At 39.8% G+C, this 16,445-nt stretch overlaps 1 protein-coding gene across 6 annotated transcripts in view; it reads left to right on the top strand.

Moving 5' to 3' along the window:
* Azin1 (antizyme inhibitor 1) overlaps positions 1-14,836 on the top strand; it is a 33,433-nt gene extending 18,597 nt beyond the window's left edge. For 5 of the 6 annotated variants that reach the window (XM_020176091.2, XM_074068965.1, XM_020176093.2 and 2 more), the window contains 6 exons: positions 1,497-1,578; positions 2,038-2,112; positions 2,829-2,991; positions 4,558-4,673; positions 5,105-5,319; positions 5,724-14,836. In XM_020176091.2, the coding sequence (XP_020031680.2) occupies positions 1,497-1,578; positions 2,038-2,112; positions 2,829-2,991; positions 4,558-4,673; positions 5,105-5,319; positions 5,724-5,835 (763 nt within the window). In that variant the 3' untranslated portion in view covers positions 5,836-14,836. The remainder of the gene's footprint in view (positions 1-1,496; positions 1,579-2,037; positions 2,113-2,828; positions 2,992-4,557; positions 4,674-5,104; positions 5,320-5,723) is intronic. The other variant, XM_020176094.2, reaches the window with a different exon arrangement.
* Positions 14,837-16,445: the final 1,609 nt, after the last annotated feature.

Here is a 16,445-nt window from a genome sequence, read left to right as displayed (position 1 = left end):
AAACCATTTCTTTTATGTTTTTATTCTTTGTGTGTGTGTGTGTGTGGCAGTACTGGGGTTTGAACCCAAGACCTCACACTTGCTGGGCAGGTGCTGTACCACTTGAGCCACTCCACTAGCCATTTTTTGTAATAGGTATTTTCCAGATAGGGTCTCAAGAACTATTTGTCCGAGCTGGCTTTGAACCACGATCCTCCTGATCTCTGCCTCCTGAGTAGCTAGGATTGTAGGCATGAGCAACCAGGGTTCCATTTTGATGTTTCATAGGGCTAAATCATCCCATCTGACATTTATTGAGACCTTTCTTTTTTGGCATTATTGGAACTTGAACTCAGAGCCTCACCCTTGCTAGGCAGGTACTCTACCACTTGAGCCACATTTCAGACTACTACTGTTTTGAAATGAGGTGCTATGTGAGAAAACAAAAAATAATGTGATCACAGTGTTAGAACTAATGAAGTAACTCAAGCCCCAAATTTTCTGAGTTGCCAGTCTACTGCTAGGCTCTTTTACTATGGTAAAAGGTACTGTTTTTGTAAATGGTCATAAAAACGTATAGTTGATTGTATATCTTTCTATGCCTCTTTGTATGCAAGCATAGTTAAATTGTAGCTTTCTTTTCTGAAGATTTAAGTACCCCTAAGAAATAATACTAATAGGAATGACTATTACTCCGCTGAATTAATGTTCATTTGTATTTATCTCCAATAAAGACACATTTTTTCTCCTGTCTTTGGTTTTCCTGCAAACATTTTTATATTTGTTCAGATCAAATTGAAAGATTTTGTAGTGCCTAACCACGTGCCGGTGGCTCATACCTGAAAATCTCAGCTACTCAGGAGGAGGGTTCAGAAGGATTGTTTTAAGGCAGTCATGGCAAATAGTTTCCAAGACTCTATCTCAAAAATACTCAATACAAAAAAGGGCCAGGCTGGTGGTGTGGCTCAAGTGATGGAGTGCCTGCCTAGTAAGTGTGAGACTCTGAGTTAAAACCCCAGTACTGCAAATAAATAAATAAATAAATAAATAAATAAATAAATAAATAAATAAATAAATAAATAAATAAATAAGTGATCCCATTCAATTGAGAATGCTTGTTACTTTACCATATACATAAAAGCATGCTGTGGCTTAAAACCATGGCAAATAGTTCTTGACATCCTATCTTGAAAAAACCCTTCATTTAAAAAAGGGGTAATGGAGTGGCTCAAAGCGTAGGTCCGGAGTTCAAACCTTACTACTGGGCGGGGGGGGAGCATGCTGTGAAACATGACTGACTGGCATTGTTAAAGTTTTTGTTTATAACATCACAGTATTGTTCAAACATTGCCATTTCTAAAAAGTTCACATTGTAACTTGATAATTTAGATGCCACTCTTCTTATTTGGTGAAGTTAACATGTAGAATGGTATCCATAGGGTGAATTGTAATTGAAAGGATTTACAGGAGGTACTTCATGTGTTTCTCCTTTAAATTTATTGCTCTGTTTCTTTCAGATTTCATGTTTCAAGTGCTTGCAAAGAATCTCAAGTATACGTACATGCTCTATCTGATGCTCGATGTGTGTTTGACATGGCTGTAAGTTCTGAACTTATTTTGGTATTTTACGCCAGGATGTAATTTAAGACTAGGACTCAGTATTCTGCCAGCGTGACTTACTCTTGTTACACTTAACATGACAGATACTTCATTTTTAATAATTCACGTGCATGATGACAATTTACTACCATGTCTAAAAGAACACAGAAAGATCAAGGGGAGGATAGTATACATCACATTGAGTTAATCTTGAATTTTGTTAATAAAAAAACCAAAGAAATTAAGCATGGTAGTGCACACCTGTAATCCTAGTTTTCAAGGAGTTGTAAGTCCAGCCTGGGTGGCGAGACCATGTCTCAAAATATAAAATTAAAACCAAAGAACGATGTACTAAAGGTCAGAACAGATACTTCCCTTCCTGGGAAGGTTTTTTAAAGTATTTTTAGTGTTCTCATGTCCATTACAATTTGGAAACATATTTATGTTTTTTTCTCTTAGGGAGAATTTGGATTTAAAATGAACATGTTAGACATTGGTGGAGGCTTCACCGGAACTGAATTCCAGTTGGAAGAGGTAAATATATATTGGAATAGTCTATTCTTTGCTATTAAATTGGTGGGTATATAAATCAGGATTTTTACAGTAGCAGAAACTAAATGACCTGTAACATCTTAAACTTAGATTCTAAGAAAATGAACAGGAAATGAAAAGTTGTAGCTAACTGAAAAGTTTTAAATTCTTTGAACCTTATCACATTGTGACAAAAAATTTTATGTTTTATGATGCTGGGCATTGAAATCTTGACCTCATGCATGCCAGGCAAGCACTCTACCACTGAGCCACAATCCCCAGCCCCACAAAAATTTTGTTTCAGTTGTGTTTATGTACTTATGTTACAAATGAACTCGTTTAGAAACCTTGAACAACTTGCATTGAAATAGCCAGTTATATGAGTCCTGCTTTTTGCCCTCTCATTCTTTTTTTTTTCTTGTTCTGTAATATCTAGAAACTATTATTTGAAATTTTGCTTCTTTAGGAGCAATCAGCAATCTTCTGTTAACAATTACCTGATATTTAAACTGATGTCATTGTGCTATAGTTACAAAATGAACTGCGACTTGAAAGCCTAATTGATTACTTGAAGATACCTGCTAAATAAATAGGCTTCCTAGTCTTTAATTAGAGCTGCTTAATTTTCCTAGAGAATTCCATTAATAGCTGTCAGTCTCTTAATTTGAGAATTCTGCAGTGCAGCACTGAAGCCATAATCTGGGGTTTTAAATCCATAGGTTAATCACGTTATCAGCCCTCTGTTGGATATCTACTTTCCAGAAGGCTCTGGCATTAAGATAATTTCAGAACCTGGAAGCTACTATGTGTCTTCTGCATTTACACTTGCAGTTAATATCATTGCTAAGAAAGTTGTTGAAAATGATACAATTTCCTCTGGAGGTAAGTTTTGAAGTTTATGATTTGGTTTTGTTAGTAGATAATTCCAGTTAGTCTGGATGTGAATAGTTGATTGTGAGGTTATGAGTGTTTTTCATACATCTGTAGGAGGCAGTGGAGCTTTTCAAGGGACTATAGCCAAGGTTCCATTCCATAAGACTTCATGATTCCAGCTCTCTTCAAAGCCACTTTGATTGTGATCTGTTACACGCTTCTTGCCTCAAATGAGTCCAAAGGAAGAACCTGCTCCATACTTTCTGGCATAATATGCCCAACAAAGTCTTTTAATCAATCCTCCAGCCAAACCAGTAAAAGCATTACTCTGTCCTATCAGCCAGTATCACTGTAGGAAATACTGTTTTATACTAATGTATCTATTGTGTTTTTAACTGTGGGTTAAACTGTGGCCTGGGGAGTCCTCAGGACTGTGCATTGCATTTGTTTTGTCTCCTTTGTATTTCTTTATTTTTGAAGAGTAGTGTTCTAGTGTCCCTCAGTTTGAATTTATCCAGTGATTCCTCCTGATTGAATTCTGGCTACACACGTTTAACAGGATATTGTGTTATTCTCAGTGCATGTGTTAATGTTTTTATTTTTTACGCTGATTTTGACACCAGGTTGAGGTGGTATCAGACAGGTTTCTGCATTATGAAGTGGTAAGGTGATGTGAGATTATGTAATGTTTCTCATCACTTTGCTACTTCTAGCATTATTAATGAAATGAACTCTTATTATTGTCTTTACTGGTTGACCTTTAAAGACCAGCTTTTTGTCAGGCATGGTGGCATATGCCTGTAATCCCAGCACTTGGAGGCTAAGGCAGGAGAATAGTGAGTTTGAGGCCAGCATGGGCTACGTAGTGATACCGTTTAAAAATCAAAAGGAACAGTTTTTCCTTCTCTTATTATTTTTAATGTATTAATTGAGACTTGTCAGTAGTGAATAGGTTATATAATCTTGACACACCCCAATTTTCTGAGCATTTTAGTTTCTGGTCTGTCAAGATGTACCAGGCTCATTTCATCCTTTTTCTGCCTTAGTACTGTAATCGGTTGTTTTTCATCGAGTCCTGGTTCACTTTGTGGAGAGTGGTATTTAAAAACCCAAGAAATAAGTTGATTTTGTTTACTAAGAATTGCTGGTCAGAGTATGGGTGTTTTCAAAGGTGTCAGGTGATTGTACCATTTTACCTTCCCACTGGTGATGCATGCACATGAATTCTAGTGGCTCCCCACCTTCACTGGTACTTTCATCAGGTTTTAAGTTTACTTAAATTTGTGTGTGGTGTAGTAGTGTGTCATAGTGGTTTTAACTTTATTTACTGAATGGCTTGTGATGTAGAGCACTTTTCATGGGCTCATCAGTCATCTTTTGGGAAGTATCAGGGTTTTTTTAGGCTAAGTCTTATCTTCAGATGTCCGTATATAGCAGTCCTTTTTTTTTTTTTTTTAAGTTAAAAATGTAAAAATTACGTTAACTTGTTTTATAGATACTAACTCAAGCCTATTTGATGATGTGTTTTATATTAACATTTCACTACAAATTCATCTTTCTCTTTCCTGTTTTCAGTAGAAAAAACCAGGAGCGATGAACCAGTGTTCATGTATTATATGAATGATGGTGTTTATGGTTCTTTTGCAAGTAAACTGTCTGAGGACTTAAATACCATTCCAGAGGTTCATAAGGCAAGTTTTACCACAAATACTAAAATTTATTTGGCAGTTTAAAAACCAGTCCATAGGAATTGGGAGTATAGCTCAATGCTTACTATATGTAAGGCTCTGGATTCAATCCCCAGCAGTCCTTCCCTATACCATCCCCCCAAAGAAAAATAAAGTAAAAACCTAGCTGTTGTTTTTAAAGTATACCCAATTTTTTGAGAACTACATTGGAATGAGGAAAATGCTCTTTTGAGGATTCATATACCTTAGCTGAGCCCCTTCAGTTTATTGCCTTGGTGTGGAGGTCATGGTGCTGTTGATGCTTAATGGTATTATTCTTCTTGTGCTTGGCCCTACACATGGAACCTTACATAGTGAAAAATGCTTCCTAATCACAAATTCAGTACTTGTAAGAATTTGAGTTTTTAAAAAATAAAACTTTTATTTTCCTACAGAAAGACAAGAAAGATGAGCCTTTATTTACAAGCAGTCTTTGGGGTCCATCCTGTGATGAGCTTGATCAAATTGTGGAAAGCTGTCTTCTTCCTGAGCTGAATGTGGGAGATTGGCTTATCTTTGATAACATGGGAGCAGATTCTTTCCATGAACCATCTGCTTTTAATGATTTTCAGAGGCCAGCTATTTATTACATGATGTCATTCAGTGATTGGTAAGGTGATTTTATTTTAAAACAAGTGGGATATCTGAAGTGACATTCTTTAAGCCAGGCACCAATTGCTCGTGCCTGTAATCCTAGCTATTCTGGAGGCAGAGGTCAGGAGGATTGAGGTTCAAAGTCAGCCAGGGCTTTGTTTGTGATACCCTATCTTGGCAGAAAAAAAAAAAAAAATTCACAGAAAAGGGCTGGTGGAGTGACGCAAGGTGTAGGCCCTGAGTTTAAACCCCAGTCCCGCCAAAAAAAAAGTGACATTGTGTGTTTGCTAATAACTTCCATAATATGCATAAAAATGATAGCCTTAAAGGTAATTGGAAGGCTAGTTAAAGTCCTGTTGCTTTATTTGTTATGTGATTTGCAAAGACTTAAATTCAGAATTTTGCATATTCCTTATTTAGGTATGAGATGCAAGATGCTGGAATTACTTCAGACACAATGATGAAGAACTTCTTCTTTGCATCTTCTTGCATACAGCTAAGCCAAGAAGACAGCTTTTCCACTGAAGCTTAAACAGGCATTAACGCTTCCATAGATCTGAAGTAGCAGGTTAAGCTTGTCTGGTCTACATTCCAGTGTGGAAAAAAAAAAATTCAATCTATTCTGCTATTCTCTTGGAAACAAAAATTAATACTAATAGCTATTTGGGACCAGACAAAATCAGCTTCATCTACAATTCATTGGGGGTAGTGGGAGATTTAGATAATGTATCCAGATTTAAATATCAGTTTGTCCTACCCCTTAAGCGTTTAAATAAAATATGCAACAAAATGGGTGACTTAGTGGAGATGGAAGCCCATTAATTGGGTTCCCCATTAAACCGTTTACATACAAGTACACAGTTTTTATACTAAGGATTCGTGTTAAAAAGTCTTGTAAAGTTAATGTCTTTCACCCAGATACATCAAATGTCAGTGGAAGACCAGTGTGACTTCATTAGATATGTTTAGTGTATTTAGAATGTGTAAATTTGTGCTTTGAACTGTAGTTTAATAAATGTAAAATTGCATCATAGTACTTGTTGTATTTGACCTGATATAACCCTGTATGATTGCAATAAATTTTTGTGTAGTTTTACTGTTTTTTCAGGCTAAAGCTTTGGGAAAGGGGCTAGCTAGCAAAGGTAGTTTTGAAATAGATGTGTATATGGTCTGTTTTGAGGGTTATTTTTCTTTTAGCCCACTTAAGTTTAGTTTGACTCAGTACATTTTTCAGTTATTTAATTAGTAATTTAAAGTGTTTGGTAAATCATTGTGAAGTTCAGATTTATTATGGAGAGTTGATGTGCAGTAAGCATGATGTTTTAATAATTTTAACACCAAAAATTGTTAATTGCATAAACCAACTGTAATAATTAATAAGTGTTTCTGTATAGATAGAATGCATAGAGTACCTTAGTAAATCTTTAAATCACAAGTCTGGCTGACATGGAAGATTCTATTAAATACTTTGAATAAACTTGGTAGGGGAGGGGAATAAAATTGCAGAAAACTGCGAGCACTAGAATTTAAAGAAGGGCTACATCTATATCCTGAAATCTGTTGCTCTTTTGCACAGAATATGTAAATTTAGAATGGGGAGGGGGTGGGGTAAAGCACACTTTCTTTAATTTCTCAATTGCAGTGATTTCAAATTTAGGACTTTTTGGTTGTTATTGGGTTGAACTATTCCCTTAGTTTCTTATTATTCCCACTTGTTCAACTTAGTGATTACTTTTAATGTTTTTCATACTAGAATTTTATGGTAGTTGGGGAAGGAGTTAATGTCACTAACCTGACAGTTTTACCAGGAATTTGCTTTGTTCACTGCTAGTATATAGTGATCTTAGATCTCAGAATCACAATAGTAATAAAACAAACTACAGGGGTCATTTCTTCCTAACTTATTCTATGTTCAAATGTGGAATTTCTGTCTCCCAAGAGGAAATGTGACTTCACTTTGGTGCCAATGGACAGAAAATTCTACCTGTGCTACATAGGAGAAGTTTGGAATGCACTTAACTAGCTGGTTTTCACACCTTGATTTCAAGGTGGAGAGAAATTGATCATGAATCTCTAATTTCAATCTCAAACCAGTAGGTGCTTAATATTTTTTGATTTGATTAACACCCATTTGAATATCATGGGTTCTATTAGTTAGAAAAAACAAGAATTTAGGACCCCAATCCATTGTCATCTAATTGCCCTTGGAGTTTTCCAAGGTATAATACGGGGTTTTATGCAAAATTTCAAGCAACCATGCAATGTTTTTAACTGTAACAAGGAGGAGGAAGTGTTCCCTACCTTCTTATGTTGTGCATTGTTGTGGTCCAGAAATGCCATACCTTTTTAAAGATGGCATAACTCTGAATCCTTGGCTTGACTATACAGGCTTGAGTTTCATGGCGTCAGTTTTGCCATCTCCCTAGGAGAGCTGTTGTAGTGAGGCAGCCGAGTTGCAAATACCACATGTGAATGATAAGGTAACTTTAAGAAATGTCTGTGTTGTATTTGAAGACTGCTTTAAATCTGAAGTTTGAACCTATGTATTTCAATTTGGTATGCTAAAAAATACTGAACTATTGTAAAATCTTTTTATATATTGTAATCTCAGTTCAAAATTTAACTGAAAATATAAAACCCAAATGATTTCTATATATAGTAAATTGAACTGTAAAGGTAACTTGTGTGTGATTCTGAATACACAGATAAAATGTTTTTATTCCTCCTCCTGTTTTACTTTGGCTTCTATCATGAAACAGTGAAATTTTATGTATCAGCTTTGTGTATATTTGCAAACATTCTTGTTTAGAATCTTTATCACAAAGTAAATTGAATCTGGTAAAGTGGTGCTTAGAGTTACATACGGAACAGTGAAGAGTTTGATGGAGTTCAGGATACATGTGAGTCCACATCTGGGCTCGCCTTTTCTAGACTCGTTAGTTTAAATTGAGCTAAATGAAATAGCACTGTATAAATTAAGCTATTATTCCACATAGTGGGTACTGATACCATCCATGGGACATTTGGGTTAGAGAAGCCTAGTGACTAGTCTGGCTTTAAGAAGTTCCCTGATGTCTGCTGAAATGAAAGTCAGCATCTCTGTTCTTGAAACATGTCGGTAACTTGTTAAGCAAATTCATGCTTACTCAATATTCACAGAAGGTACATTGCTTTGTTTTTTGGCATACTAGGGTTTGAGCTCGGGGCCTTGGCTTGCTAAGCAGGCGCTCTTACCACTTGAGCAACACCTCCAGCCCCAAGGTAGGTTAAGTTTAAAGCTTTGCTTTATTGTTTAGACAATGAAGGTAGTATAAGCCAACTTCAGCCTGACAGGTTTTGAATCCTGCTTCTGACACTGTCACTTAGCTTTTCTGTGCTTCAGCATGTTGGTAATATTGTAAGTTCCAACTCCATAAGGTGAAAGGGTCAGAAATAGCTGTAAGGTGCTAAGGCTAGTTAAACTGTATTCTTTCCACAGGTCTTTGCTTGTGTGTATGATGGCAAAGCAAGCAGAACTGAAGCTGCCAGGTCACTGGGGATTAGAGAAGATTAACATTCCTAAAAGAGCCTGGCAAATGACAAATGTCATCTGTGGTGATGCTTGTGGATGTTTTTTATGAGGTTTTTTTTTTTTTCCCTTGTTTTGAGCTTTTGCAATACTAGGGTTTGAGCAGGGCTTCATACTTAGCAGGTAGGCAGGCACTCTGTCATCTAGCCTTGCCTCCAACCTGATCCTTGATATTTGTGTGTGGTACTGGGGATTGAGCCTCACACTTGCTCGGCAAACACTGAGCCATGGTCCCCAGCCCCCAGTCTTTGGTTTTAAGATAACTTTAGCGTACACTCTGCCATTCTGCTTTGGCCTTGTGCGTTGGGTTCAGGGTTGGTGGGAGTTAGGGGAAGGCTGTCCATTGCTACATGACATTTAAGTTAGTTACTTGATTTTAACATGACCATTGCAGCATTATCTTACAGTACATTGATTTAGACATTTAAATTGCCTGGCAGAAGCCACATTCAGGTTGTTAATAAGGTACATTCATTCATCCTGAAAGCAAAACTAAGTAAACGGAAGTATTTGCAGATGCAGGCTTTCATAATGGGGATATGCTTGGCCAGGAGTAAGAAACAAAATCTTTTGCTGGAGGTATGGGTCAAGTGGTAGAACACCTGCCTAACAAATGGAAGCCAAGCTCTGAGTTCAAGCTCTATTACTGCCCTAAAAAAACTACCTAGCTTTATGGATACTCACACCTGTAAATCCTAGCTACTCAGGAGGCAGTCGGGAGAATCACCATTCAAAGCCAGCCTGAGACCTTATCTTGGAGAAAACATTGCAAAAAAGACTGGCAGAGTGGCTCAAGTGGTAAGAGCACTTGGCTTGTTCTGTTTTTGTTTTTCCATCCAACTGAGCCGTTTAGTTTCTTTTGAAGAATTGTTGAAAAAACAAGACTAGAAATACAATTCTGCGTGTTGTGTGATGAAGCCTCCCCTTTACAAGACAGTGAAATGCCCATGGCATACGTATGACTGAGGTGTAAAGTGCCATGCATAGAATTTCATAACTGCAAAAGAATGCTGTATATGCATGTACTCCTCTTACGTTGCACTTGTAGAAGTTGGGCGGGGGGAGGGGGGTGATTCAGCAGCACCTGAGTTGCACTCCTGCCCACAAGCAAACTAACTTAAAATCTGAAGACAGGCCCGAATGTAAGAGTATAGTCTTTGCTCATTGCTGAAGGGTGGTTGTATTTTGGTAACAAAAATAAAATACAATCTGATTTCTGGACCCTCTTTGTGCTAGGACTAAAATCAAAATAGGAATGTTCCTTCTTTGCTTAATGCATGTGTCTTCTGAACCCTAGTGCATGTCTTCACCCAGAAAATAGGTACAGGAATACTGAAGCCACCCAGAATAAAGGCACTTTGTCTTCCGTGTTATAATTGCTGAGGCTCAACTGTGTTTTGTTTAAATGGCAGTTAGTAGAAGGGTTCATCTGCACATCATGCTGTTTGTTTTGTTTCGACATAACCATAGGGAACAAGATCCAGCTCTTACTCCCAAACACCTTGACTTGTATATTTAACTTTGACTTCAGAAGCAATCTCATTGTTAGTTTTTCAAATCCTGATTCTACACAGTGCTGCTTGTGCCTGTCATAACCCTTGGCAGTTGATCTTATTTGCAGATGGTCTAAAGAAGGTTACCTGCACATCATTCACAGAAAATTGAAGTGTGCAATTAACAGGTGAAGTACTAATGAATGACAGTAGAGAAAAGGGGTTGCATAAGATCTTGAAATAAACTTGTAGGATCTTAACTTCGTTTGCCCTCAGTCCAGTTAAGACCTTTTTGGAAATAATGGTGCCAGGAGCTGGGGCATAGCTCAAGTGATGGAGTGCCTGCTAGCAAGCATGAGGCCCTGAGTTCAAACCTACCACCACCAAAAAAAAAGGGTGTTAGGCTTCATCTAGTGTGCCCCTGTGCCTACAGATGTCAGCACTCATTTTTTGTAATATGCAGAGGTAGGGACGTTTTGCTAAAGTTAACGAATCTTAATTATCTGGATTTCATTGGTTTCTTCTGTTCTGCTCAAATTGCTCCACTTTCTGGGAAGTTTTCTCAGCTCTATTCCAAGTCTTTCACTTCTGCAGTTGTAAATTTGAAAGCCAAATTTGCAGCCCTGGGTAGTCTGATTTATCTTCAGTTGTCTGGGTCTTGTGGTGAGAGGCATTCCTCAAATGTTTGATAACCCTTGTATTTGAGTGGTTATCGGAGCTAAGAAGCAGTTGAGTATAATGTCAACAGAAAATTACTGTCCTGGTAAATTGAGGTGTTATCTTGAGGTGTTGGCTGATTGATGGGTGACAGGCTTTCGACTGGCCTTGCAGAAGTCCTGCAGGGTAACAGGGCACCCTTGCCATTCCAGAGGATGTGTCCCTATTCCAGAGGCCTGTGGCCCTGCAGTCAATCCTGCTGGATAAGAGAAGGCTGTCACCCAGCTGTGCAGTGTTGGCAGAAGGACCTGTGGTCTTTTTTTTTTTTTCTGTTATTCATATGTGTATACACTGTTTGGATCATTTCTCCCCCCCCCCCACCCTCTCCCTCTCGCCCCACCCCCTCGCTACCAGGCAGAAACTATTTTGCTCTTATCTCTAATTTTGTTGAAGAGAGAGTATAAGCAATAATAGGAAGGACCAAGGGTTTTTGCTAGTTGAGGTAAGGATAGCTATACAGGAAGTTGACTCTCATTGCTTTCCTGTACATGTGTATTACCTTCTAAATTAATTCTTCTCAAACTAACCTTTTCTCTAGTTCCTGGTTCCCTTCTATTGGCCTCTGTCGCTTTAAAGTATCTGCATTAGTTTCTCTGCATTGAGGGCAACAAATGCTATCTAGCTTGTTGGGTGTCTTACCTATCCTCATACCTCCTAAGTGTGCTCTCGCTTTATCATGTGTTTGCCCTTGATCTAATGTCTGCATATGAGGGAGAACATAACGATTTTGTTGCACTACCTGTACACCCATATTTACAGCACCAGTATTTACAATAACCAAACTGGAATCAACGTTGGTACCCATCAACCAATAAGTGGATAAAGGAAATGTACAGACACAATGGAGTATTCAGTCATAAAAAGAAAAAAAATGAAATTGTGTTTGCAGGAAAATCATTGGAACTGGAGATAATTGTGCTAAGCAAAATAGCCAGACTTTTGGGAAAGACAAATGTTGATGTAGACCAAAAAAAAGTGACAAGTAATGAAACGATTGAGGGAGGAGAAGCAGGATGGGGGGTGGGACTGGACGAGAGTGCAGTTATGATCGAAGTAATTTGTATGCATGTGTGAAAACAAGACCTATTAAAAATTGGTGAAAAGAGGAGGGAGCAACTAGAGGTGTGGTTCAAGTGGTAGAGCACTTTCCTAGAAGTGTAAGGCCCTGGGTTCAAACCACATGCCACCAAAAAAGTGACTTCCAGGAACAAGAAAGCAATGAGGGGGTGAATTGAGTCAAAGCATACTATGTACAAGAATGGGAATGTTAGAATAAATAGCCCCTGTGTACAGCTAACATGTGCTACGTGGGAATGTTTGAAGATGTTAGACCTTTCAGACTGCCTCTCTGACCTAACATTGGAGAGAGTTTAAAGGTACTCACGTGCCAAGATAAAGCAGTTTTGTAAAAGGTTACAGGAACAGCACAGGATTTTAATACTCTCTTAGGTTTTATACTTTATATTGTAGTATACCTAACCAATGATCATTTTATACTGGTATACAGAATTAGAATTTTAATTTCTGCATTTATCTAAAATTGTTTTTAGAGTTAATGAGTGAGATACCTCTGTACCTCTAAGTTAGGATTTTCATAGTCTGGGGAAAGCAGACTATGCTGTATCTTTCTTTATGACTTAAATTTATCCTCTTAAAATACTGTCCCTGTTAAATCCTCAATACATAGGAAGTGAGTATTTTCAGTGACTGGTTTTTGCCTTTCCTAATTCTGAAATTCTGTTGCAGACAGGAATGTAAACACAGGTTTAGGTCATGTTACCTTCACTTGCCGCTGTAACTTAACATATGCTGTCCTAAAAGTCAATGTGAATTTCCGCATGGAAAAAAGGGTTTAAGGCACATTCCAAAACTGATGGAGCTAATTTCAAACAGTAGTACAGTTTTGCACAGTTAAGAAATGCAGATACTAGAGTTGGTGTTGGCACTTTAGCCTGAAGTAGAAAGACTAAGTTAGTGTCATCAGGTGGAAGGAAAGAGAGTTACCTGGAATAGGATGGAAAGGTGACACCACAGCAGTTAAGTTCAAAGCACCTGCTGGAACAGGCTGGCCTTAGTGCTGAGTGCCCAGAACTCGTTGCTACCCAAAGAAATTGAGGTTTGGGCAGCAGTGGCAGGTCATCCCACTAGATGGCGCTTGTGGATCATATTTGCTCAGTGTCTGGGAAGCTGCAGCAAAAATTGCTTCTTGGTGTGTATAGCTGATTTCACCTAGTATTAAACTCTTTTGTCATGTCATGAACTTCACAAGTGTCCCTGCCTCTTCCCTATGTGTCTTGAGGTGGGAAGGAACCAAGAAGAAGAGGTGATTTCTGCTTCACTTCCCCTCCCCATCCTGAATGCACACCTTATTATGTAGTAATAGCCTTTTGCCACTGTAAGTCCTAAATAAAGTACAGGTTTCCAGTTACAGAGAAAACCTGCAGGAGCTCTGAGTTGTGACAGGTCTGGGGAATTCGGGAGGGTGTTCCTGAGTCCGAAAATCAAGATGTGGTTTGTTATATAGCTCAGTGGTAGAGTGTTTGCCCAGCACCACAAAGAAGGAAGGGAGGGAGGAAGAAACTTGATGCCTTTGGAGCCACTCAAAGTGAAATTACGAAGTGCTTTTTGTGGGCAGCTCCCAAGGTTGAGGAAAGAGGGATTGGTTGGTTGAGAGAAAGGGGGCTTTGACAGACTAATTTCGTCTTCAAGCAGAGACCACTTGATGTGGTTGTGGGAACAGTTCCATGGCTTTGCTAGGTCCAGGTCCATGGGTCTGTTTTTGTGGTATAGAAGTGAAGATCTTGAAGGTGTCCAGTCAGCAGGTTCCCCAGAGACCAAATCTGAAATATCTTGTATCCCACAAATAATGTTGAGCTCAGTGTTTTGCAAGCAGGTTTTGGATGTGTGCTTTTGTCCTAAGCGGCTTCCTGATACACGCCTAAGATACAGATTCACTAAGGTGAGCCACTGCCTCTGTTCATCTCCCAGGATGCCTTGTTCTGTTTTAGAGATCTGCAGCTTCCCTCCATGTTTGTTTCAGGTTAATTTTCCCATTAGGATTCATCCCTTGGTGTGGTTCTCCATTGTTTGTTTTGTTTTGTTCATTGTATTGCCCAGGCTGGCCTGTGCTCAAGAGATCCTCCCACCTGAGCCTTCTGTTGTAGATGGAACTACAAGTGTGCACACCACCATGCCCTGCTCTGTGCTTTTTTTGGTACAGGGGATGGACCTCAGTGTTTTGAATGTGCTAGGCAAGTGCTCTATCACTGAGCTACCCATTCCCCTGCCTCCAGCTGCCTAGTCCTCCATCTTTGAGAAGTTGGATGAGGTAGCAGTTCCTCTTTTTGGTGGTACTGGGGCCTTACCCTGGGTAGACCAGCCCTCTACCACTTAAGCCACGCCTCTAGCCTGCACTGAATATTTTGCATTTTAGAGTCAGGCACTAATGGCTCACACTAATACTAGTTACTTGGGAGGGTTGAGGTTCAAGCCCAGCCCAGGCAAACTGTGAGAGACTTCTACTCCAAAATAACCACAGTAAAAAAAAAGCAAAACTGTAGGTGTGGCTCAAGCAGTAGAACACCTGCCTTGCAAGCACAAAGTCCTGAGTTCAAGCCCCAGTAACTCCAAAAAAAAAGTAAAAAATAATAGATGGGGTGATTTGATTAAGGTACATTATATGTATGTATGAATGTATGGGAATATCATAATGAAATCCTGTACAATTAATATGCTAATAAAAATAGAGTATTTTACATTTTGGCTCCACCTTAATCTAGGACATACCCTTGGCGCTCCTTCCCTCCCCCTAAATATGCTTCTGAAGCCCCTCTACCAGCCCAAATCCTGTCCAGGCAAAGTGCACGGTCCTGGTGTTCGTGATGGCCATTCCAACCCTTCCCAGCCATGCTCACCCTCACCCTGCTGTGCTCTGGCAGGGTGACCTGCAGGGATTGCCTCAGTGCATTGCTATCCCAAGACTTCGTGGTCAAAGGGGAGGAGAGGGAGTGTGGGGTAGTCACTGTTCCTGTCCCCTTGCTGCTGAATGACTGGATTCTGATGGGACCTCCAAAGTTCACTGTATCTCTCTGGATCTGGTTGGTCTCTGCCTCCAGCCCCCAGGTGTCCTACACCCTGTCCACACCCTTGGGGTGAAAATCTCCAACAGCCGGTCTAAGGATGCCACCTGCTGCCTGCTTACTCTGACAGATCCTTCTAGTCTAGGCTGCCATGTTTAGCTCTTGAGGACATGGGCTGCAACTTCAAATCCCCACAGCCTTACACACACAACAGATGCTGTGTTATGAAACACCCTCTCATTTCTCTGACTCCAGCTCTCCTGAGCTTGACCTGAGATGAGGTGACTAGAAACCACACATTGCTTCAGGGACAAACAAAATGGAATATTCATCATTCATTCTTTCACACATTTACCTGGACACCTACTCATGGAGCACCTAATCTGTGCCAGGGACTGGGAACACCATGGCAGGCAAGCCAGACATAGCAGTTCCCTAAAAGAGACAGGCATGGATTGAGTGAACACTCAGGAGTACAGGAGTCACCTTTGATGGAGTAAAACATGGTGCTGAATTGAGGATGATGGCACCTTTGACTTGGCCAAGGATTTCCTGGGGGAAATGCCAGTTGCACGGGATGTGAATGAAGAGCAGGAGTCAATTAACTAGGTGAAGATGTAGAGGGAGAATGTTCCTTGTAAGGAGTACAGCATGTGCAAAGGCCATGGGGTAGAAACTCAAGAGACCGAGAAAGCCAGTACCATTGGAGTATAGCGTTACCACACAGGCATTGCACAAGAGAGGGCAAAACTTCATGACTCACTTTTCATAGACCTCCTTTTCTATCCTAAAAGGGGGCACGAGGGTAGCAGTACTGCCTCGATAGCCGTTGGGGTGTGATTCCAAACTGCCACATGACTGCAGGCCATGAGCCTGGGTAGCTGGTGTGTGGATGACATAAGTGTGTGGTTCACAGGGACTCCTCCAGCTTCATTGTGGAGGAACGGCCATACGGAGGAAGGATGGAGAGGGAATGGAGTGAGCTCTGGGCAGCCTGGTTCTTGCATTGGGATTAGATGAGTGGTGAGAGGAAAGAGAAGGCAAGGACAAGGACCAAGGGAAAGAGGTAGAAAGGCTGAGTTTCTTAGGTGAAGAACTGGATGGCTGATGGATTCCATCACTGACACAGGTCATGATGGAAGAGGAGAGTTTTCCAGGGGAAGCTTGTGGCCTTTGAGGCAACTGTGGAGTGGGAATCAAGTGGAGGCATTCGGTGTGGCGATGGAGTTGGGCCAGCACAGAGGCCACTGTAGAATGGCTTGCCATCCTTGAGAAGTGACTGGCC

This window comes from Castor canadensis, chromosome 3, assembly GCF_047511655.1.
Source record: "Castor canadensis chromosome 3, mCasCan1.hap1v2, whole genome shotgun sequence".
In the NCBI taxonomy this organism is placed as follows: domain Eukaryota; kingdom Metazoa; phylum Chordata; class Mammalia; order Rodentia; family Castoridae; genus Castor; species Castor canadensis.
This window is presented reverse-complemented; position numbering and strand designations above follow the sequence as displayed.